The sequence below is a fragment of the Apteryx rowi genome, unplaced genomic scaffold (assembly GCF_003343035.1).
Source record: "Apteryx rowi isolate R43461 unplaced genomic scaffold, aptRow1 scaffold_1189, whole genome shotgun sequence".
NCBI lineage: Eukaryota > Metazoa > Chordata > Aves > Apterygiformes > Apterygidae > Apteryx > Apteryx rowi.
The window spans coordinates 1-23,672 of record NW_020447407.1 but is presented as its reverse complement, the minus strand read 5'-3'; the positions used below and the strand labels follow the sequence as shown (position 1 = coordinate 23,672).

Here is a 23,672-nt window from a genome sequence, read left to right as displayed (position 1 = left end):
TGGACAGAGAATGTTTTAACCTGAAAATAAGCAAGAATTTCTATAAAATTGTAACACTTTGGCAGACTATCATGAGCTTAGATCAAGGTAACTGAGTTGATGACAGGAGGCTTTCTCAGACTCTTGTGTGCCTTTGCATCATGCAAGGCAGAAACTTCAGATTTAAAAGGGGGGAAAAAAATGTACATGAGGAGGGGAAGTGAATGAGAGAATAGATTTAATGAAAAGGCAGTGGAGAAGCAAAGATTAAGGACTTCTCAAGCAAAGGATTGAGGGCAGAAAGGAGAAGTGGGGATGAGATTGGCTGGAGCCTAAGGAAGAAGCTATAAGCTGGGGAACCTTAGCTTTGTGGTGGTCTTCGTTAGCTTTGAGTCAGGACCAGGATGAAGGCAGTCTGGAAGAAACAGGGCGGAAAGGGGTCAGGTTTGGGGAGAAAGGGGATAAATATGCTTTAGTGGGTGCTAGCTCCATCCTGCTGCCTTTCAAATACTGGATTCCAGAGGCTTTATTCCTGTTCCTAAATATCCACAACCTGCTTGTGTCCCATCTCTGGTACTAATGTGTGCAGACACAAGTGCTCTGAAGAGTTATTCTAGTGGGCTGGTGTCAAATCTGCACGGCAGATCTCCAGCCTGTTGATGACCCATGCGATATTATTCTGATATACGCCTGATCGAATTTTGTTTCCTGTCCTAAGACCAAGTTGCATTAAAGGAGCGTTCTTGAAATTCACAGCTGAGCAGCTCAGAAGTTAGGAGCCGCCGTGAGCGAGAACCTCTTCAGTGCAGAGCACGAGGCCACAGTTAAAGTCCTGGTTTCTTTTTTCCTCCCCGCAGGACCCCTGCCTTACTGGGGTACAGAATAAGCCAGCCAAATGAGCAGTCAGTCGCTGTTTTCTCCTCTTCTTGTTGAGCGTGCTCCTGACCTGCCTTACTTTCTGCTGTTACTCAGTTCCCGTGTCCGTGCTTAAAGGACGCGCGTCTTGCAGGCTCTTCTCGTGGTGGTGATCGCATGCGTGCTAGCTTTTGGCAAAATTTGCCTAGGGGAATTCCACCTCCCTCCTCCTTTCAACTCCTCTTGCAAACAGGACTGAAAGCCCGGGCTTAGCATCCCATAAATTTGTGCTGGTTTTCTCGGCTGAAATTCAGCAGCGCGTCGCTTCAAGCATGGCTCATGCTGACTTGCAGCAACTGAGCGCTGCTCCTCGCTTCGGGTCAGACCTCGGGGCCTCTTGCGAGACGCCCAGGAAAAAGAGGAACATATGAGCGACCGCTTATGAAAAGTAGGTGCCGTGACTAACATCGCGCAGCAGCTCCGTGGCAGAGCGCCAAGGCGGTGCTCAGGGCAGCGCTGAACTGTCCCGAAAACTCTTCTGCCTGCTGTTCCCTGCCTCRCTGAGCGCTTCCGCTTGTGCGGGCGAGGGTCCCTACCTATTGCACGGCCTGAGGCAAGCGGCCGCGTGGGAGGAGAGGAGGTAACTGTAATAACGGTGTTGAAACGCATAAGCAGAGGGCGGGGGTGAGCTCTCAAAGGTGGCTTGAGTCATGACGCTCGTCGGAGTGACGAGTGCTGCGAGCTCTGCGTGTTTCCTCTTGCTTTCTGAGGAACTGAGTAACTCTCGGTCTAGAAGCGCGGACGTTCCAGCGCTCGTGTAGATGATCAGTTAGCAGCCCGCTTTGCATCGCCGTCTTGTTGTCCCTCTAGCAACTGTTTTGCTTCCTGATGTTGTATTTCAAACATCTATAATTTTAGCTGCCCTACTGCAACTTCCCATTTCTTACTTATCTACCATTTCAGAGAACGGCTCTCCGCTCCTGTCCCTAGGATCAGTACTGGGCAGGAGCGGTTCAAAGTTCACGCGCGATTCTCGGTTTAATAGCTACAAAGCCCAAAACCCTGTTTGATCATGCAGCAGTGTGGATACTTGGGCATATTACTGTCTTACACATTTCTGCAATTACTTCTGTCTCCTACTTGGAAATGTAGGTAAGCAGATAGTGCTCTTAAAATATCTCGCTTGCTGGTATCACTATTCTTCCAAAGTTAATGCAGGCATCAGTCTGCAGATACTGTAGGTGACTATTGCAGGCTCACAGGCAATTAGCACACTTTCTGACAAACCGTTATCTATCCTGGCATATTTTGTCTCACTCCCACGTGGCAATTTTGGCCTAAATTCCCTGACACTCATGAGACTGGGTAAAACCTAGATTATTTCTGTGTGTTTTTTTTTTTCTTTCCTCTCCTCTCTGCTTTCAAGTAAAAGCTTGCAGGGCATTGCCCTCTCATTTGCATCCTGGTGCTTTCTTGTGATTCCCTTTAAGTAGCATCACCTTGGGATCACGGCTCAAGTTTTTAGAAGCAAGCTTTTCCATCTGAAAAAAGCCTCTGGTGAAGGCTTGGGGCCTGGCTCACTTGGACCAAATGAGCATTCAAATTAATAAAGATAACATGCAACATTCCCTCTTCCCGGAGATGCTGCTCCGATACCTTGTTTTCTGCTTTGCTTAATGTCGTCATCTGCCAAAATCCAGCGAAGCGTAAGGGGAAAGAGGAAGCAGACTTCCGTGAAAGAAGCGGATCTCTTAATATTTAGATGTGGGTATCACCCGATCTTCACCTATTTTCTTGGTGCAGGAAGACTTGGCTATAGATGACTAAGTCTGCGTGAGCCATCAGCCTCTGCGGGAACGACACATCGCTGCTTGCGTCTTCCGACTGACGCTCGTTCTTTTGATAATCTTGCTTGAAAGCGTCGTGTTTGGTGGGGACAACCAGAGACCACCTGGATACCTGACCTGCTGTTTGCCCGCTCGCCTCGGCTCCCCGGCGCGGCGTCTGAAGGCAGGCTTTTGTTCGCCGCTCTCCCTTCCGCCCTTGGCGACAGCCCCTCCCTCCCTCCCGTAGCTCAAGCTGTGGCTAGTCTTTCATAATAAATGCTTTGTACGAATCTTTTGGAGCTTTCGGCCATGTTTTTGGCTTTGAAAGCCTGCTTTCCAGCACTTAAACGGGCTGAATTGTTAGGAAAATACCATTCCAGGGCTCACGCGAGCTTGTGGAGGAGGGGAACGGCGTTATCTTCCCCAGCTGAACGCTCTCCGTTTCAGGACATCCTTCCGCCGCTGTCAGCGTTTCTGAGCAGAGCGGTGAGAAGTCGGTTCCCTGTCTCCGATTATTTTTTTTTGAAGCTGACGGGTTTTCTGATCAGCCTGGAACCACAAATCCTTGCACATGGAGGAATTGAACCAGTGCCAGGACTGGCTCAGGATGTCCCGGAAAAGCTTGGAGGGTCATTTAGACAAACATGAGTTAGGCTTTTCGGTCAGCGTTTTTTTTTTTTTTTGCCCAAACCATAATTTCTAGGGTGTAAAACCTTTTTTTGCAAGCTTGTCTGTGCAAGGTGGCGTTCAAGCATGAGAAAAGGGAGGAGGCCGTGCAGATCTGCAACATGCACGCATCAGTTGGCTCTTCCGGTACCAAAAAATCCCCTGTGCCTGGTATTCCAACTGCTTAGGTTGTTTTCGTGGGATCTCGTATTTGTCCTTCGAGTCTCCCTGGAATTAATTTGGCAAAGTGTGTTTTTTTTTTCTAAGGGAACTTGCAGATACAGCTCTGCTTCATCTGATGCACCTTGTTCCGCTAATTGGTATGCGAGCGTTCAAGTGGCACTTTGCAATTCATTTGACGGAGGTTGCCTGAGTCTATTCACTCCTCAGTGGGTGCTTAAAAAGACTGAATAGGAATTATACCAGTTTCGCTGCTCAAACTTCTGATGCTGAAAGTTGGCAATTGTGGACAGATGCTTTACAGCTTCAGCTCGCGCATTTATCATTTAACAGCTTGGCTTTGATACAGGCCACGTGGCTTGCCCGGATCACTTAAAAGTTGCCAGTTTGGTTTTTAGGTAGCGCTTCCCTCTCTGTTAGTTTCTGAGCAACCATGCCCTAGTATTCACTGTTAATGCTGTTGTTTAATTCATTTATTTTCTTTGCATTTCGATTTGTAGTGGTTTTTTTTGTTTTTTTTTGTTTTTTTTTCTTCCAAGGGTGTTTTGTTGCTAGGGTGGTTGTGGTCTAGGGCATGGCTGAAGCACGTCTCCATCTAGTCTGTGTAGCTAGACTCATGCTGATAGAAAAGAGGAAAAAAAAACAAAACAAAACTGGGTGTGTTACTTCCTCAGCAGAAATATTTCTGAACTGATGCAGTTTTCACTAAACTGAAACTAAAACTGGTCCCAAGTATGAGTTATAGGTACCGTGTTTCCGATGAAAGAGCGGTTTACAAACCTGTCATCCCACTGAACAGAAGAACGGAGTGAGGGCAGTCGGCCCTTTTGGGGCTAAAACCGCTCGCAGATACCAGCTTTTTGAGAAAAGCCGTACTTCAAGGCGAGCGCAGGCAGGAGCCTGGAAGGTAGGCTGGGTTCTTCTGGGGTTCGGAAAATAGGTCAGCGCTCTGYGAATGCCTGCTGGCGTTCTTGGCCAAAGGAAATGCCGCCGTCGAACGCGGAAGCTGATGGAGGGGCGAGATGTCACTTGCGGTACGTCGCCTGCTTGGTGATGTCTGAAGGCGAGTGAAATCTGGGCCTCCTGGCATCGCTCCCTGCCGTATAGCTATGCCAGGCTGACAACTGCTCTGCGATAGTCTTTGGGAGGGCAGGATTTCTTAAACTCGTGTAAAACTAGCAAAATCTCACAGCTGTACAACACTGTATCGGATAAAAACGCTCCTGGTACYGACGGGGCCAAAGCAGTTAGGGATAACGCTGTTGGCAGCTGTGCATGGAGGAGGCTGACGCTTGCTTCCAGCCCCTTCAAAATGGAGTTGGATTAAGTAATCCTCTCTTGCTCCGTGGGAGCAGAAGACCTTCGCCTTCCCCTTAACAGAAGAAAATGAGCTCAGAGATGTTGTTGGCTAGAGCAGGATTTACGACTTGGTCAGAGATGATATATGCTGATGCTTATGTGCCCGAGAGCCGAACTTCAAAGGGAATGTGCCGAAGCTGGAATTAGCTGGGGGGGGGGGGGGGGTCTCAGTGGACGCGCTGCTGTGATGCTGCAGAGAAACCGATTCCTCCCAGCGGCCTTTAGGGGAGCTGGCGTGCTTTGTGTGGCTAGCTGGGAGAGGCACACGGGTTTCCAGCGGTCTCCTGGAGCAGGAAGGCAGCTGTGCTTCAGGTCGTGTTAAGATTATTAGATCTGCAGCTTTAAAAGCGAGTAACTTTCTGCTGTGTCCTCCAGAAAGCCAGGAGAAGGCACCTTTAGCTGTTAGCTTGCTGTTGCTAAAGTAGGTAAATGAATCCCCCTGTTTTGGGGGTAGTTCTTTACACTTAATCCTTTCCTGCTGTTTCATCTAATATATTCTCGCCTTTTAAAGTGAGCCACTGGATTTATTACCTTGCGCTTTGATGTGGAAGACCTTGACTACTTTGAATTGCCCCAAGAGATACTGCTCTTGGCATGGCTTCTGCATCTGCAGTACCTCTCGTGCTCTCCTGTTGTTAGACTTTGCTCCCCGACTAGCTAAACTCTACCCAGCGCATGCTGTAAGGTGATATGAGGAGTGTAGAAAACCCTGGGCTAGAGCGGGGCGGGGGGTGAGTGTGTTTGTCCGTTTGCGTGTTTGAGAGCTGTACCGTATGAAGAAGACGAATAAACTTCATGGTGACTTTCTTCTGCAATTTATAAAAGATTTATAGCAAGCAAGCGGACTAAAAAAAGCGCGTCTTGTGTTGTCTCTTTTGCTTTAGTTACCTAAATGACTTGGATAGAATATCCCAGCCGACCTATATTCCGACTCAGCAGGATGTTCTGCGGACCAGAGTTAAAACTACAGGCATCGTGGAGACTCACTTCACCTTCAAGGACCTGTACTTCAAGTAAGTGAAGGGCACCGCTGGTCCCTGGGGACTGCAGCGATTTCTTTGGTGCTCGGTGGTGGTAGGTTCCCCGCCTGCACTGCAAAACTTCTTGCTTGGTTTTAACTGTCCTCCTTGCCTCCGTTAAACTCCCTCTCTCCTGGCGTTGTTCACTGGAGATACCGGTTTGACTTTTATTCGCCTTCTTCTGTTCTTTTCAGCTGCTTTTATGTTGGAATCGCAGACACAGGTACTGACTGCTTGTTTACAGGATCAAAACCATACTAAAAGGACACTGACTGCTGGATTTTGAGTTTTGAATTTAACCCCTTCCTTTGAAGTGGAAGATGGAGTTCTCCCCGAAGGCCCGGTCTCGGCTCTGGGCTGCATGATGTCCTCTGCAAAGCTTTCGATGACTGTGCTGACTTGACACTTGCTGCAGAGCAGGCCTGGGGCGTGCAGAAGTGTGCCGGGCACTGGGCGCCTTTGTGCGACGCCGCAGAGGCTGGGACCTGTCTGTCCTCCCTCTCGGCATGCTAAATCCAGCCTTTGAAGGGTTCAGGTATCAAGCCTGGCCTTGGCAGTGTCCCTTGAGTATCACTAATCGAGTTCCCTCTAACCTGCGTAGTGGCTGCTAGTGTGCAGTTTAGCTGCTTCTCCGCTCTTGACCTGCTCTTTAGAAAATCCTCGCTTTGGATCCCAAGCGCCCTCGTGACGTAGAGCCTAGAGCCCCGTTTGCTGGGCATTAGTGTCGTGTCCAGTGGAGGTAGGAAAATGCAGCGTCTGTGTCTCGGGCCAGTTATCTTCCTCTATAGCAATGTTTAAGTCTGCTCAAGGCCTTTAAGCATTTGTTGACTTATTTTGAGCTTGTGTTTGACAACAGTTTGAAGGAGCTAGAGCAAAACCTACATGTTGCTTAGAAAACCTGATTTTTTGCATGCTTTTCAGGAGAATGGTAGCGTTTTGGCTTCTGAACGGTCTAACTTGTGAATCGCTTAACCAAAAATGCCTAAGCGCTTTGCATCACAGAGCTATTTATGCTATATAAATAGTCTGGTTAGTCCAGGGGGAACTTGTCTTCCACCATGATGTATTGGGATTAGTGTTTCCAGCTGCAGCGTGCAGTGCTCTCTTAAGAAGCATCATGTTTGACTAATGGACGAGTGAGCTGGAGGTAGCAGGCACACTCGGTTTAATCAGTTTAACCCTTCGTTTAAAGCAAAACGGTTGAGCGCTCCTAAGCGTACCTCCCTGTTGCCAAGTGGGGAATTGCCCTTTCCCAAGCCTGCCTGGAGTAATTGATCTTGTGCAGAGCTTGAGATGCGAGGCGTCTCATCTCGGAGGGATGTGCTCCGCAGAGGAAAGCATTAATGCATCTTAAACCCTGAAGCTGCCATCTTTCCAGCAGCGGAAGCCTTGATGTGAAATCTCAGACATTAATAATGGGCTGAGGTAGCCTTAGTACAACTGTGACTTGAATTTGGATTAGCTTGGGGAAGCGGAGTTGTAAAGGATGCTGTTTCTTTCCAGATGTCTCAGCAGAGGATAATGGCAAATAATACAAGCTAAGTAAATAGCCTGTAACTTCGTATAGATTTTCGTCTTTCCTGCTGTAGTCCGCTGGGATGGTTTATCTTAAATAGAAGATTGGAGTTAGCTGAGCTGCCCTACTGGTTCCCTTGTTTGGTATTATTAAATTGTATTACTTTTGGCCCACGCTGGAAAGTTTCTCTCTTGCCTGTCTGTTTGCTCTGAAAACAAATCAATGTTTATGATTTTCATAGCTCTTGGATATTGACTTGTATCTGACTTGATTTGATTAAGTTGCAGCCCATCAGAGCATAGTGAGGAATACTGCTTCTCATTAAAATACTTTAGTTGAAACTTTCCAAGAAACTTGCTTTTTTTTTCTTTTTTTGCCCAGAAATTCATTAAGTTTTCTAATTCTTCCTGAAGTCTCTAAACTCACATTTTTTTTTTAATACATAAAATTGTTGCTTAACCTCATCAGTTTTTCTCTGGGTCCCAATAGTAGCATATAGGTAGTATGTTCCAGATAATCCCGTCAGACACAGATTTAATTAACTGGAAGAGCTGACGATGAGTAGGTGTCTGGAGTCCAGTCAAGCAAATAGATTGTTGCTAAGGAAATAGGAGACCGAGAACAAATGGAGTATGCCCTGGTGAATCAGCAGACTTCTGCATAGCGATGCAGGTGAACCTCTAGTTCTTCCTGCTGAAATTTTTCTAAAGAGGAAAAAAATCTGATGGGGGGGGAAAAAAAAAAAGGGAGTTCTCCTGATGTATGCCGGACTGGAGGCTTTGAGTGGTTGACCTTGCTGATGGAAGGTTGTGTATCTGTTTTCCCCTGTGCCCTGCTTGTTCGGAAGTACATATATAGGTGAGCCTTCTCCATCTGCTGTAAACAGGGTGGGTGCCGGGGAGGGAGGTCTCCATAGCTTCTGAGATGGTTCTTCTGCCTCTCCTAGGATGTTTGATGTTGGTGGCCAGCGGTCAGAGCGGAAGAAGTGGATCCACTGCTTTGAAGGTGTGACAGCGATCATCTTCTGTGTGGCCCTCAGCGATTACGACCTCGTCTTGGCCGAGGACGAGGAGATGGTATGTTACTGAGGAGTTACGGATGCCTGGCTGCGTTGCGCTTGGGAGAAGTGAGGTGGAAGGTAGTTCAGAGAGTCTCTGCCAAGTAGGATACAGGCTCTGTCTTGCTCTATTTGCTTTCCTGGGTCTTTGAAATGCTGTTATAGGGCAATTTTTTTTTAAGTGACCTGGCAGGAAAGCTGTAAAGATGAGTACTTCCTTACAGCAGTATCTTGCTCCCGAATGCAGAAATAAGACTTTTCTCCAGGGCCTGTTTACAGGAAGGTATCTTGTGGTGCTGTCACTGCAGCTGGTTCCACTAGGCATGGGCACCTCCTCAGAGGAGCAAACCCATCCGGGAGACGTTATAGGATGGGGAGGCAAACTGACCTCTGCTCAGGGTCACGCCACGCTCTTCCTGATGAAGTGGCAGCAGCGATGTCTGTGGTGCATTTTTCAGCAGTGACGCTTGACACTTTAGTCTACCGGCTTTTGTACTAAAGCCTGTCTGTTCTCCCCACCCCATCCTCCCCTAATAACTTTGGAACGATGCATCACTGTTTTCATTTTGCTTTTCAGAACCGGATGCACGAGAGTATGAAACTCTTTGACAGCATTTGTAACAACAAATGGTTTACAGACACGTCAATCATTCTTTTCTTGAACAAGAAAGACCTGTTTGAAGAAAAGATCAAGAAAAGCCCACTAACAATCTGCTATCCAGAGTACACAGGTAAGGTTGGGCTGATGGAACTGCATTTTATTTGTATCACCAGGACCAGGAATGGGTCAGTTAAAGCCTACACAATCCAAGATAACTTAAAAGCTTGTCTTCCTCCTTATTCCCTTAGCTCTGTCCCTTGGACTACATCGTAGGGCTGTCCAGTTAGCTGATAGCACCATTTCTCAGAAGGGATGTGGTCTTGCATGTCTGTGGTTTGGAATGGCATTCGTTCATGTGCTTCATGGCCTGGAATATTGAATAGCAAAGACATTTAATAGTATTGCACTTAAGCAAATCGGGGTCACTCTGCATTTTCTACATCTTATTAGGACAATGCTTTAATTAAACTTCAGTTTTAGAGGCTACAGAACTTATCCAGATCATGGCTAAGGCACTTGTTCAGCCTTGTGTGTCCGCATTTCCGCAATAGTCTATTCTGCAGCCTGTCCCTGTTGTGGCCTGTGCAGGGATGATGCTTTCCTAATCGGTGCTTGAGGCGTTTAGATTTTTGAAATGGTCCTTCCTTCAAACCTGTTTATTCCTATCGCTTGTCACTCTTCTGATGTGAAGCGCGTGTTTCTAGCGTGAAGCATTATTGTTGCCGGTATACAATGTTCCCTTTTAGATCTCCAAATTGTTTACAGAGATGTTGATTCCCATCTCTGGGCAGGGAGGCTGGAGTGGGAAGAAGTCAGTGCGTTGCTGAAGTGAATGACTTGTCCAAGGTCATTGACCAGGCCAGAAGCTGGGAATAGAATTCAGATTTGCAAGAAAGGGTTAATGGTGGATTTGGATTTGTAGCTGGATAAGGCAGATGGTTGCAAGCAGCTTAATATGTACTTAAAAGATCTGTGTCAAAACTCTCTGCTGTGAGCTGCTGGCCAAAGTAAGGCATCTTATCTTTTTCAGGCTCCAACACGTATGAGGAAGCAGCTGCATACATCCAGTGTCAGTTTGAAGATCTGAACCGAAGAAAAGACACCAAGGAGATCTACACGCACTTCACCTGTGCCACTGACACTAAGAACGTGCAGTTCGTGTTTGATGCCGTTACAGATGTTATCATTAAAAACAACCTGAAGGAATGTGGACTCTATTGAGGAGGGGTGAGGGAAGAAGGTAAAACTGAGCTGCTTGGCTGCTCGTAAAGTTTAAGCGTTGCACACCAGCTTGGTCTGCCTTTGCCTTGTACCTCACTAACGCTCGGTGTTCTCTTTTCAGTTTTTACGATGTGGCGTTTTGAGAACCAGACTCTTTGCTGCCTCGTGGGGACAGCTGCAAGCATGAACAGGACCAGGGAAAAATGAAAACAGCATGCAGAATCGTTGCATTCTTTAGCACAATCTTCTGTATTAGGGACCTTTTTATTGATATGGGATGTTGAAGTTAGATCAAAATGGAACAACTGTTAGTGTGACTTAGATCATCCTGGCGTCGTCTGGATGACATACTCTCAAATGTGTACAGCTGTTGTGAAGTTGAGGTGCTGGATTCCAGACCTTCAATATGTAGCTTTCTCTCTTTCTTTGGTTAACAAGCCACCACTAGTCTGTTTTTAAGGTTTTTTCCATCAAGAAAACTATAACTTTACTAGATTTTATTTCTTTATTTGCAAACAAATCTTGTTTTAAAAATAAAAACAAACAAAAAAAAATCACTTAACTATGCACATGTGACCAGATCATGCAGAAAGTATTCCTCTTAGCAGGAACTCTTTGTTTTTAACACTTGGTATGGTCAGAATTTAATATTTCTGCAACTACTTAAAGGATCCTTAGAGCTCTTATGGTGATAGCTTCGGCTTTTTCTGATGTGTAATTTGTTACCATCCTGCTACAAATACCATAAGGCTTTTGAAAGAAGCTTCTGTAGAAGGATTAAAAAAAGTCTTTTTAGCTTGTAGTTGGGGGTGAATGTGGTTTATGCTGATGTCCAAATTGAGACTCATACTGGCGTGGTAAGCATAAAGCCAGCTTCTTGGTGAATGCGTACTTGGGCTGCATCGGTTGGAGAGATGAAACGTGGAGCCCCAAACTGGATGGAAAATATGTGCTGCTACAGAGCTACTAAATCAGCCACTTGGATTCTTGTGCGTTTTTTTTTGGTCTAAACCCATGGGCAATTTTGTAAAGGGTGCACCTCGTTCTGCATTTACCAGGGCCTTTTCTGTTCAGAGACTTCTAAACTGTATTGACAGCATGCCTTTACTTTGTATATGTGGTGCCAAATTCCTGTTTGCCATTGTTTTTACTGTAGTAATGTTCATAACCAGTCAGTACATTCCTTTGCTGAACCATTGCATTGAGACTCTTTTCCCAGTTTGTCATGTGTACAGTTCCAATCTGTTATAGTTGTTGGCAGTATTAAAATGGTGAGTAAACAGTTTAGCCTTTTCCCTAGTTTATTCTTAACTCTTCCAGAAATATTTCCCTCTTCTGTGCTTTGCCGGTCTGGTTGGAGAAAGAAGGTAGGCAGCTCGGTGGAGAGTGGGCGTAATTAAGGGGACAGGCTAAGGAAGGATCCTCCTGCTTTATAATATGTGGCTGTCGGTGCTGTGCGCGCAGCCAGTTCTGCTGCTCCCAAAGATTTGCGCTGTGCTGGCACAGATGGAGAACAGCAGACATCCAGTCATTCATCAGGATTATTGGCAGATGGTTCGCTTGCTGCTTATTAATAGCACAAGTCTTATTTCATCTTTCAAACTTGATGGAAAAATGACTGCTCTGGACTGCTGTTACGTGAGGCAAAGACAACCCATCTTCGAAGATGCTTGCCTCGAAATACAGCACTGCAAGAATGATGTATTTCAGGGATGCTTCTAGGTGTTGTAAATGTCTACCCCATCGTATTTGTCGCATTTCTAATGTGCAGCAGTGCTCAGTAGCTATAAAGAGTGTGTATATAATCTGAATTTTTTCCCCAGATTGCCTTGAGCTCCACTGCCTGTCTAACATTTCCTTTTAGACAAGCCTTGAGGCTCTACTTCAGCCGCATAGCAATGCGTGGAAGAGTTCACCTTGTCTTTTAAAACAAACCCGTGCAAAACTCACGTAATGGTGGCGTGCGTCAGCGCGGTGCTTCCCGACTGCGTATCGGAGCTGCGCCGGAGGCACAGCCTCTCGAGGGTCTGAGCACACGTGTTTTTCCCAATTGGGAAAAACTTGCCCGCTTTCTGCTCCTAAGCAGGATCGCTTTTCGGTCGGTGGTGACCTGGCATGCCTGGCACCTGTGCATCCATCTGGATCTGGTGCTCAGGAAGCCGGCGGTGGCCCTGCTCTGTGCTGCACATGGGCCCCGGTTGATCTCGGCGGGGGATCCATATGTGCGCTGACTCTGGAATGTGGCTCAGGGCGAAGAATGCAAAGTATTCCTTGATCTGAGGTTTCAGATGCGAGGAAGGGGCTTGGAAACAATTGCAGAGGAATCGAATGGGCAGTAATGATAGACATCCAGTTCGTGCATATTTATTTTTATTTTTTCCTCCTACAGTTAAATGAAGCTGTATGTGATTCTCTGCAGCAAACACGGAGAAGATACAAGACTTCTTGTCTACAGTAACAGTGCAGGTTTATTTACAAGCAGTAAAGAGCAAATACAGCTCTAAATAGCGGAATGAGAAAGAGGAAATGGTTACTTGAAAGATTATCTGACCCTGTTCCTCTTCTCTAGGTGCGATAAATTCTCTGGACCCTAGCGCACGTACTCCTTTTTGCCTGCTTCTGCGACTTTGCACCTCAAGGCGGTGAAGCAACGTGACCAGTGGTCTTGGGAGCAGGCAAACGGCCGAGCTGGGATCTGTGCCGCTACCTAGGGTGGGCGACACAGGGAGAGTGGGAAGAGATGGGGTCTGCACGGAGAACGATGGCTACTAGAAACGGTCCCTCAGCTACTTAAGGCTGTTTGGGGGCAGATTGCACAATTGCAGGGATCTTCAGCTGTTAACTTTTTTTCCAGGGGAAAATTTTTCTGAGGAATTAAGTCTAGGGACTTATTTACAGCAAGGAAAACAAACAAAAAAATCTTCCTCAGAAGGACTGAGGTTGGTTACCGGGAATTGACTCGCAGATAACTGGGCTTTGTGCCAGCATCCACCTTCCCCAGAAACTCCCAATTCAGTCCAGTTACGCTTTGGTAATGTGGAAGAAGGAGGATTTGGCCTTTGGCCCTTGGAAGGGCAGGGGCTTTGCCTTGCCCTGGCTCCTGCAGAAACATTGCTTTTGGGTTTCCCCATCTATGACTTATTGCACAGCTGCAGCTGCGGCAGGGTGGAAGTACGAGGGCTCGGTATCTATTCTGGTTGGCGTACGAGGGCCTGCCTTCTCCTCGGTGCGGCAACCCCTCCGGATCACACTTATAAATGCTCATTTTCAAGCACTGCAGAGAGCAGGGTTTTCTTTCTTTCAAAAAAGAGAGAGAGGAAAAAAAAATAGGGAAGGAAATAGCCGTGAAGGAGCAGGAAGTTCAGCTGCAGCCCCTTCCTATTTTGGTCTTGAAAGTATGAGGCTTGGTTGGGCTGCTCTTAGAAAAAGTCGGGTCCAAGCAACTTGTTTGCTTAATCCTTTTGGCTCTGCTCAGCAGAACGGTGATGCTAAATAGTCATTTTCTCTCCTAGCAGGAAGGAAGAAAGAAGAGGTGGTTAACACAGCTGAGGTTTTAACTTCATAGCCTAGCCATCGGAAAAGGTTGGTAGAGAGAAGCAAACCTTCTGTAAAAACTCGTTGCCTTAAATAGTTTGACCCAGGCAGTAGCAAAAAGCCTGAAAGCAGGGATGGTATAAATGCTAAACCCGGTATTCCCTAGCTGCTCAACCTCTGCGGCTTTTGCTGCTGCATGCGACCCTGGGAAAATGCAGGGCCTCCCAAGCTGCTGCCTCGCCGTGGTATTTATTTTCTCCTCGATGCTCAAAGTGGGTATTCTGCCGTTTGGAGGCTGCTGAACGCTCTGATTAGAAAGTGGTTTTGTTCACAGCGTACAATGCAGAGCTTAAGTCGAGGGCTTTACCTCTCCCCCCCCCCCCCATAGCAGGCCACTTGTGCCCGCGGGGAAGCTGCCTTCCTGCTTTATTTTTCTTGCCTTTCTATTAATGGTCAAGGACGAGGCGAGCTGCGATTGCTCGCTTTGCTCCCTGAAAAACAAAGTATCGAAGCCAGTGGCTGAAAGCCGTTTTGGAAGGGAAGGAAGAAATTCTCCGATGCCGCTCTGGGTAGCGGGCAAATGCCTGCTCGGCATGAACCAATCTGGGAATAAACCCTCCGAAAACCCTCGCGTTGACTAGCTAAAAGGCCGTCTGAAGCAGAACGCGGCGGGTAATTCCCGTGCCCGTTCCCCCCCCTGCAGTTGGATATAACTCAAATTACTCCTACTAGCCGAGGCTTAGAAACTGCCGTGGGCAAACCGGCGGAGCAGAGCGCCAGCGTGGCACCCTTCGCCGTGTTGTGGCAACACGAGGCCCCGCGATAACGCGATCAGCTCTTGCTTGGGTGCGTAATTTTGGGCTACGAGCTGTTTTCGTCTCTCTCTCTGCCAGCAAGGGTGTGAACTGTTTTTTTTTTTTTCCCCCTTTCTCGGGCTGCTTCAAAATAATAAACAGTGAGCCCACTCGTGCTCGGGAAGGGGGCGGGCAGGAAACCAAACCCCGGCTTTTCCGCAGGGGGAGCGCTAACCTCCCACTGGAGCTAGCAGCATTGCAAACAGGCTCTTCCTTGCCGGTCCCAGCGCATCCCCCACCGGGTTGCTTTTTTTGCCCCCTAGAGAGGAGATTTCGGGACCGAGACGCCTCCCAGCGAAGCCCGGGAGACCCCCGCCGTGGCGAGGGGGTTCTCCTTGCCCTCAGTGGCAAAACTGGCTGTGGAGCTGGGGCTGGCTGTGGGCTCTGCTGCTCTGTCATCCCCCCCTCCATCAGCCCCCCCCTCCCCCCAAGCTCTTTTTTGTGGTTAAAAGAGGTTCTTTTCGGTTCTTTGCAACCGAAACCCGCCTCTGCCGCCGGCTGTCTCGAAGGAGTACCTGCCGCGCAGGTGCTCAGAAGAGACCGCAGTCCTTGAGGTTCTCCTTGATGATGACATCCGTGACCGCGTCGAACACGAACTTGACGTTCTGCGTGTCTGTGGCGCAGGTCATGTGGCTGTAGATTTCTTTGACGTCCTTTCGCATGTTCAGATCAAGGAATTGGGTCTTGATGTAATTTCCTGCGTCTTCGAATGTGTTGGGACCTGCGGAGGGAGGAAGTGATTCGGCCRATAAGATGCTCTGCTCGGGAAGACTAAGCTGCCCGCAGCCCCTCAAACCTGGGGTACCTGAGCCCCTCTTAATGCTTGCTTTGATGGGTTAAACCTCTTAAAATCTTCCTCAGGAGGAGGAGGAAGGCTGAGAATTGCAGGTACTGAAGCACTCTGCTCAAAGGCAGAGAACAGCTAGGGGGAAAAAGCCGTTTTATCCTGCCTTCAGTCCTTCCAAAGGGCTTCCAGATGCCGCAGTTAACGTGCACCTTATCCTCCTCTCCCACCTCTAGTGACTTAATTTGATCCAAGCGCAATTAGAGCCCGAGAYGCCGCGTCGGCTCCCCGGCGATCGCTGCCAGACTGGAGGTGGCGAAGCGCCTTTGATTTCGGGGGTCGCGGGGAGGAGGTTTCAGGCCGCAGCATCTTTGCAGTCACCCCGCAGGCAGCGAGGGGAGGGGAACGAACCGACTCACCGTCGTAATCCGGGAAGCAGATGCTGAGGTGGACTTTCTTGATCTTTTCCTCAAAGAGGTCCTTCTTGTTGAGGAAGAGGATGATGGACGTGGCGGCGAAGAACTTGTGGTTGCATATGCTGTTGAATAGGTGCAGGGACTCGTGCATGCGGTTCTGCAAGCAAACGGACTCGTCGGCACGAAGCGGTTTACCAACCGCTCGGGGCGAGTGCTGCCTGCCCTGAAGGTCATCTCCCTCGGCCCAAACCCTCCCGTTGCCGAGGCAGAGGTGCTCTCGGCGAGCTTTTCCCGTTGCAGCAAACGGTGCGTGCCGATTGCTGCAAACCAAGCCGGCACCGGCAGCAGGAGGCGAGAGCAGCGCTCTGCAATGCTCCTGTTCATCACAGCAGCAAAATCATTGCAGACCGAAAGTGGTTCTCCGTCCTCTGCCTGCAGCCCGGGTTGCCCAAGAGAAGCTGCTTTCTCTTGCCTAAGTGAATAGCCCCAAAGCCCTGCTGTGCAAAGGTGTAAAAGCCCCGGATAAGCTCTGGGCTCGGGACAGCRGGTGATGCTATAAAGCTTTTAAGCATCTCTAGGCAACGTGGAGCTCTGATCCCCACTGATGCCTTCTAGGCCGGTCAGAAGTGAAGGCTTAAGTTGGTCTTGTTCAGGAAAACAGCTGTAGAAACAGCCCCCGTTAAGGAAACGGTGCAGCCCCGTGTTGCAGCTGCTGGGAGAGGGTCAGTGAGAGCTTTGAGTTCCCGGCCTTCCGGGCCGGATCGTGCTGCGGTGCTGCAGGATTCCCTTTACGGACCGTAGCCCTCTGGCCTCACGGTGGCTTTGGAAGGGAGTGAGGAAGAGCAAGGCGTGTTTTATAGCAGATGCACGGTTTCTGATCTGCTACGGGGGAATCCTTGGGAGGAAGAGGATCCATCCCAGCTGCAAGCCGTAGCCTGACCCGGGGATTTTCCACCCTCCCTGCAGAGGACAGGCAGGAGCTGGCAGGCTGCAGGGGAGCAGGCGGTCTCCAGGGCTGCTCTCACCTTTGCATGGTGGCTGCCTGCCGYGTGCTTTGGAGGCGACGGGGATGTGTTTTTGCCTTGTCCAACATCCCGTTTTGGCAGCTCTTTTGTATTTTTTATGAGCCCTTTTGCAAGCCGGGTGCCTGCAGGGGCGGCGTTAGCCAAAGCCGGCGCGTTCTGCACGGGGAGAACCGTTACAACCTCTCCGAGGAGGAGAGCGCGGCAGAGGGGCTTACGCAGGGCTGCGTTGCTCTGCGTTCGGGGCCGGCGGTGAACGTGAGCGTGGTCGATCGCGTCACCTAACGGCTGGTGGCTTCTGTCCGACCGCTCCTGAGTGCATCTCTCTRTCCTCTCCTTCGTTTCGAGGCACCTTACCGAGCGCGATGGGAACTTCCTCAGCCTCGGATGCTCCGTCCTTCCTCTCCTCTTCGCCTTCTGCGTGCTGCTGCCTCTGCTCCGGGGCGAGGACCCCAGGTTCTGCTTTCCGCACCTCTGCTCCTGAAGCCGCTTTCCCTGCACCATGTGCAACCCTTCCACGTGAACGCTCCCTTGGCGAGGCGGAGGAGCGGGGGCTCCGCTCGGAGCATCCCGAGCTCGGCACGCCCGATGAGCCGCGCTTCCCTTCCCGGGTGCAAGAGCTGCATCTCATCCCTGGTTTTCTGCCCAGCCGCTGCTGCTCTGGAAGACAAGAAACGCTGCTGCGTTGAGGTCTTCCTCGGGCCACCTTGAGCTGGGCACGGCTACGTGGTGCTGGGCCTGGAGATGGGAGCCTCGCGGTGCTGCAGCCCACACTGACCGGCTGCGAGCCGGATTCCGGCCGGAGCGCGTGGCTGGAGCTAGCCTGGGGCTAAGCCTGACCACACTGTCGCAGCGCTGGGCAGGTTCCCACCAGCACCGGGCGACCGGCCGGCTGGTTTCTCTCCCCGTCRCAGGATGGTGCTGAGATCCTTTCTCTGGAGGTTGCTGCTTGAAGAGCCGAGCCACCAGGGTTATCACATGTATTTGACCCTCCTGCTCTGCTGGGGTCAGGTTTGGGTTCACGGGGGAAGGACCTGGAGTCAGGCCAAAATGCAGATAGCGGTGGAAACGGCAACAACCTGATTTGCTTTGCCCCTTCGCCCCGGCTCGCTGGGCTCCGGTCTCCAGAGGTGCCTCCCCGGTGGTGCTCCCAGGTGCCCCCTGCCCTCTCTTCGTCCCTTCCTGGGGCAGATCCGCTTCCTTCGGGTTTGCTTGGGCGGTTTTGCTGCATCTGGAAGTTTTCCCTGGTAGGATGGTGGCTCCTGGGAGGAGGCCTGGTTTGGGAGCTGCTTTTCCTTGTGCTCGCTGCCGGCAAGGAGGTGGGAGCCACGGCTCCGTGTCCTGAGCTTCGCCTTGCTCGGGCCGCTCATCACGGTGATGCGGACACGCTCACGGCATGGAGCGGGGCAGAGCTGCCCTGCCTGCCCTCCGTCGCGTCCYGCCGTTCCCGACCCTTTCCCATTTCTCCTTCCATCCCTTGCATCGCTGCCTTGCAGGTCGTGGGCACCTCTGAAAACGAAGGTGGGTGCGATCCAGCTGGGATCACCCAGAGAAGGAACCTGTCCTGCGTGCGGCTGTCCAAACGCGGGGCGCTTGGCGCTCTGCCTCTCTAATTCCCCTCCGGGAACATCCAGCTCCTCTCCCCCCRGGATGTCCACGTTACGGTGCGGGGCTGGCCGGCGGGGAGCGGGGCACGCGCTCTTTGCCGCCAAGCTCTCGCCTGGCTCGTGACCTACCACTTCGTCGTCCTCCACCAGCACCATGTCRTAGGCGCTCAGCGCCCCGCAGAAGATGATGCAGGTGACCCCTTCGAAGCAGTGGATCCACTTCTTGCGCTCCGATCTCTGTCCTCCCACGTCRAACATCCTGCGGAGGGGACGGGGACGGTGCAGTGACACGGCTGGTCCCACCACCCCGGTGCGGGCTAACGCTGGGGCTGGGACGGGGCCACCATCTCCCTGTCCTCGGTAGTGTCACACATGCAGAGTTACAGATCATCCCTGACCACGGGGGGATTGGTGGTCCCCAAAGATCACAGAGATGTTTGCTATGTTCATCCTTAACCCCGTGCTAGAGGGTCTCTTGGTGCAGGTGATCCATCCTAGAGCTGCTACAGGATTTCCCCTACATCTCCTCTGTGCATCTCTGCGACTGTTCCCACCGTCCACCCACCACTGTAATCCTGTCCTCTCTCCAGCAGCTTTTGACGTGTTCCCAGCCCCAGTTCCTTGGGGTTTTAATCCCTCTATCTCCAAAGGAGATGTGCGAGGAGGGAGGAGGAAAGGCACCTTGGACACCAGGAATGGCCAGGCTTTCCCCGTGCCACCCCTTTCCCACGAGCCACGTGTGCGGTGGCATGGGGACGTCTCACCAGCCGCGACGCCGGCCTGGGAGCGTCCCCGCTCGCGGTGGGACRTGCCAACCCCTCCCCGGGCCGGGAGGGCTCCACGGGGCGCGCTGCAYCCACCTGAAGTTCAGGTCTTTGACGGAGAACTTGGTCTCGATGATGCCCGTGGTCTTCACTCGGGACCGCAGCACGTCCTGCTCGTTGGGGAGGTAGTYGGGGGCCGTGATCCTGTCCAGCTGGTTCAGGTAGCTGGGGACAACGCGGAGGAGGGGGGGGACACGTGACGGGATGCCGACGCGAAGCCTTCCCGGCACCGCTAGGGCTGCGGGCTGGCTCCCGGCTCCTCAATTACGTGACGCAAAGCCAGACCCGGCTCCCGGGAGGTTAGAGGGCTGCTCCGGGCGGTGAGACCGCGGCGTATATTTAGCGCATGACACAGAGCTGGTCTCACCCCACCCATGGAGCTTGGCGGGGCCGGGCCGTCCCCAGGGAGGCCAYGGGGCCGGCGTGGGGGCCGCGGTGGGACCGGCGGGGCTGCAGCCAGCTGCCATGGGGCCGCCCTTAGCCTGGGATGCGGAYGGGGATGGAGGGAGCAGCAACATCTCGTTATGGGGTGGAGAACAAGGAGGACGTTGATGAGCATCTTGCATGTCCCCAGCTCCCTCCAGCTTGTCTCAACAGCAGCTTTGAGGGGCACCTGGGCCGGCCCAAAGCAGGTTGGGTGGAAAACTGCAGGGAGCACCAGCATTTTGGGGGCAGCAGCATCCCGGCCCCGCGGCGAGGGGACACTGGGCGCCTGGTGGCACTCACTAGGCGGCCGAGTCGTTGAGCTGGTACTCGGCGGCCCTGTCGAAGCAGGCTTGCACCCCRCCGTCCTTCCACAGCGTCTTGATGCAGTCCACGAGCTCGGGGGGCATGGTGCCCTCCTCGATGGAGTCGGCCAGGTTGAAGAGCCGCTGGCCGTCGTCCTGCAAGGCAGAGCACGAGCGCTGCGGCGCTGGCGGGGCCCGTTGTCACCTGCAGCCCCCCAACAAGGACCTGGGCAAAGGACCAAAGCCCCCCCTGCCCCGCGGACTCTTTCCTTGAAGAGGTCCCAAAGCTTGGTGGCCTCAGCCCCAGAGCTGGCGTGGTGGCAGCATGAAGCCACCAAGGTCTCCAACCCTGCTCTGGGTGGCCTGGGGCCTCCTCGCGCCCTCGGCTCTTGGGTCCGGCCCGAGCAGGACGGGGTTTATTCGAGGGAAGGAGGGACAAGGATGGTGTCCCCGGGGCCGGCACTGACCGCTCGCCCTGACTCGGCGTAGTCGATGCCCAGCGTGGACATGGCGCGGATGATGGCCAGGATGGACTGCAGGATGTTGCCGTAGATGACGGCCTTGAACTCCATGCACTCCTCCGGCGTGTAGCCGTCCTGATGGATGATCCTGGCGGGGCGGAAACGCGGGGCTCAGCTTCGCTCCCGGGCCCGGCATCCCGGCGTCCCCCCACCCGCRGGACTCGGCTGGAGGTGGGGGGCAGGCGCTCAGCACCAACACGGCACCAAGGAGTCCCCCAACGTGGGTCAACCTGGTCTCTCCCTCCCCATCTCGGTGCCGCCGTCGCGGGGCCGCGGCTCCTACTCACTTCATCTGCTTCACGATGGTGCTCTTGCCCGATTCTCCAGCTCCTATGGATGAGACGGAGCAAACCTCAGCCCCAGCCGGGGCAGGAGAGAGGGACGCGGGTGGCAGGCGCAGAGTGCAGCCCCGACGCCGTGGTGATGGGCACTGCGCGGGGACCGGAGCTGCTCTCCGTCCCGTTTCTCCCCTCGCCCAGGCCCACCATCGCGGCTGCGGCTTTGCTCGGGGACCCGACGTCCAGCGCTGTCTCCTTCCTCCCTGCCTCGCTCGTGCCCGATTCCTCCGTGTCGCCAGCATCGTCCCCGTGATTCCCTCTCTTCCCCCCTCTCTCCCGGAGCCGGACGAGGCTCGGGGCCCCCGGAGGCGGTGGCGACCGCAGGGTTGGCCCCATCCCTGGTGGCTCCCGCGTCTCCCACCCGCCGCAGGTGCCATCAGCCGTCGGTGCTTTAAGTGGCTTAAGCCGGAACGGGAAGCTGCTTGGAATTAGGGTGCTAATCGCCTCGATCCTGGCAGCCCTGCCGTCACCTGTCCCTCAGCTCGTGCCGGGGCTGCGGAAGCACCCGGATGGGCCCGGGAGCGGGGTCCGGCCCCTCGCCGATGCCCCCAGCCCGGCACCGGYGGGTGACGGCAGGGTTTAGGGGTGCTGAGTGCCTCCAAGCACCCCTGGAGGTTGGAGCGACCCCCCCCAGGTGGGACCCAGGCGTCCTGGTCTTGCAGCCGCTCGGTTGCCCCTTGTCCCCGCCACCCCCGGGGGACCCTGACCCTAATGAGAGCTCGTCAGGCTAACGAGAGCCCCTCCGGCACTGCCAGGAAGGGGCTCGTGTCGGGATAGGGAAAAGCAGAGYGAGAGGAACCAGCCCCCCATCCCCATCCCCGTCCCCTCGCTCCGGCTGCTTGTCCTCCACGCTCATCTCCGGCGGCTCCATCCGCCCGGTGCCGACAGGGTCCCTCGGGACAAGCAGGGACGCAGGGACGCCTCCCGCGTCCTCCCGGACATCCCCCCCCCCCCACCGTCCCCTCTGCCCTCACCTAGCAGGAGCAGCTTGACCGTCTTGGCCTCCTTGTCCGCGTCCTCCTGGAGCTTCTTCTCCAGCTCCTTGGACCTCTTGGCCATCTCCTTGTCCTCAGCGCTTGCCCCGCTGCCCATGGCCTCGTCCTGGTCGCTGGGCTCCTCTAGGTCCCCAGGCTCTTCCAGCTCTTCACGGGGGGGGGGACGGGCGCAGGGAGCCGGCTGGGAACGGGGAGCACCCAAAGGCCGAGGTGGGCGCCGGGGGCACCTGGGCACCGCGCTGGGTCCTCGCCAGCCGGCTGTCCCCGCGCTCTCTCCCTTAATTCCCCACGGATAACCCAATTTCTGGGCCCGGGGGCTTTTTATCCCGCCCCGGAGGGGGGGGGGGAATCCAATTAGCCGAGCCCAAAATGGCAAAGCTTAGGGCTCGGAAAAGGAAGAGCTTCTCGGGGATGCTGGCGGGGGGGGGGGACGTAAGGGGGCAGGCAGCACCCGCGGGTGCCCCCTGCTCCTCCGCGACAGCTCAGGGGGCGGCCGGGGGGGTCCCTTGCGCCCACGGGTGCTAAACCCGCCGTGCCGGGGGGGGTCTGACCTTGGGGACATCAGTGAGGGGGGGGAYGCAGCCCTCACCGGCCCCCATCTCCCAGGGGGACCCGCGGGGGCCCCCGGGTGCTGGCGCGGGGGGGGGGGGAACCGGGCTCCTCTCGTTTGCCTCCTCCTGGGGGTGCGGAGCTAATTACTGCCGGCGGGTAACGAGCCCCCCCGGAGCCGGCGGCCCCTCGCCCTCCTGCGGCTTAAGCGCTTTACCCGGAGATCCCGCTGCTCAGCCTTCCTCCTCCTCCTCCTCCTCCTCGGGCTCAGCACCCTCCCGGGGCTCAGCACCACCTGCGCCCTGGGCGGGAGCCGTTATTGCCCCGGGGGTCCGAGTAGGGGACACGTAAATCCCTGCACGCGATACCATTTTTTTCCCTTTTTTAATGCCCTGTAACCGTTTTCCCCACTATTTGCCCCATATCCCGCCTGGTCGTGTCGCCCCCTGCCACCCCGCTGTCCCCCGAGCGCGTGCCGGTGGCGGTGGGACGCCTCGCTGGTGGCCCGGGGACATCCCGTCCCCACCGTCCCGGCAGAGACAAAGCCCCTTCTGAGTCGCTAATGAACTTGGCGCTAACGAAAGGGGCCTAATTAAAATGCCAGCCGAACCCCCGCGGCACGGGGGGACGCACGAGGGGGCCGGTGCCAGCGTCAACTCGCAGCCCCTCGTCCCCGCCGTCCCCCCGGCCTGGCCCCGGGGGTGGCCCCTGGGGACGGTGTCACCTCCCTGTCCCCTTCTCCCCCCGCCCCCCCCCCGCCGTGGGCTCCCGGAGCAGGGAGGGGACCCAGGGGGGTGGCAGGGCTGGCGTGGGGGACAGCAGGGTGCCAGCATCCCCCCCTGTGTGCTGGGGGGGCACCGTCCCCCCCCGGCGCCGAGGCCACCTAAAAATAYTCCCTCCTCCAGCGCTGCATCAGGGGACTCGGCTGGGTTGGGGACACAGTTGGGGTCCCTGCGCCGAAACTCGCCCCCCCCCGGCACTCGAGGCCTGCTGCCGCACCGGGCCAGGTACGGAGGGGACACAAGGGGACCGAGCAGCTGGGGACACCCGGTGCCCCGGTGTGATGGTGCCCCGGGGAAGGGACGTGGCGGGGTGTCACGGGGGGATGTGGCGTGCTGGGGACATGCCGTGCCCAAACCCCCCCGGTCCCCTGGCCGGGTCTGGGGTCGGGGGGACAACGGTGGGGCACGAGGTCCCCTCTCTTGGGGACAGTCCTGGGGC

General features: G+C 53.8%; 2 protein-coding genes across 2 annotated transcripts in view; one reads left to right on the top strand and one right to left on the bottom strand.

The window, feature by feature from the left end:
• GNAI3 (G protein subunit alpha i3) overlaps positions 1-11,566 on the top strand; it is a 31,937-nt gene extending 20,371 nt beyond the window's left edge. The window contains exons 5-9 of the mRNA XM_026084381.1: positions 5,750-5,878; positions 8,347-8,476; positions 9,035-9,188; positions 10,089-10,298; positions 10,401-11,566. Coding sequence (XP_025940166.1) covers positions 5,750-5,878; positions 8,347-8,476; positions 9,035-9,188; positions 10,089-10,279 — 604 coding nt within the window. The 3' untranslated portion in view covers positions 10,280-10,298; positions 10,401-11,566. The remainder of the gene's footprint in view (positions 1-5,749; positions 5,879-8,346; positions 8,477-9,034; positions 9,189-10,088; positions 10,299-10,400) is intronic.
• A 1,102-nt stretch (positions 11,567-12,668) lies between these two features.
• Positions 12,669-22,084, bottom strand: GNAT2 (G protein subunit alpha transducin 2). The gene is made up of 9 exons (XM_026084367.1): positions 21,882-22,084; positions 20,857-20,899; positions 20,516-20,657; positions 20,047-20,204; positions 19,357-19,485; positions 18,626-18,755; positions 15,871-16,024; positions 15,183-15,388; positions 12,669-13,787 (listed from the first exon to the last, which is right to left on the bottom strand). Exons 1-8 carry the CDS (start codon positions 21,997-21,999, stop codon positions 15,198-15,200), a joined length of 1,065 nt encoding a protein of 354 aa, XP_025940152.1. The 5' UTR covers positions 22,000-22,084; the 3' UTR covers positions 12,669-13,787; positions 15,183-15,197.
• Between the last annotated feature and the right edge of the window lie 1,588 nt (positions 22,085-23,672).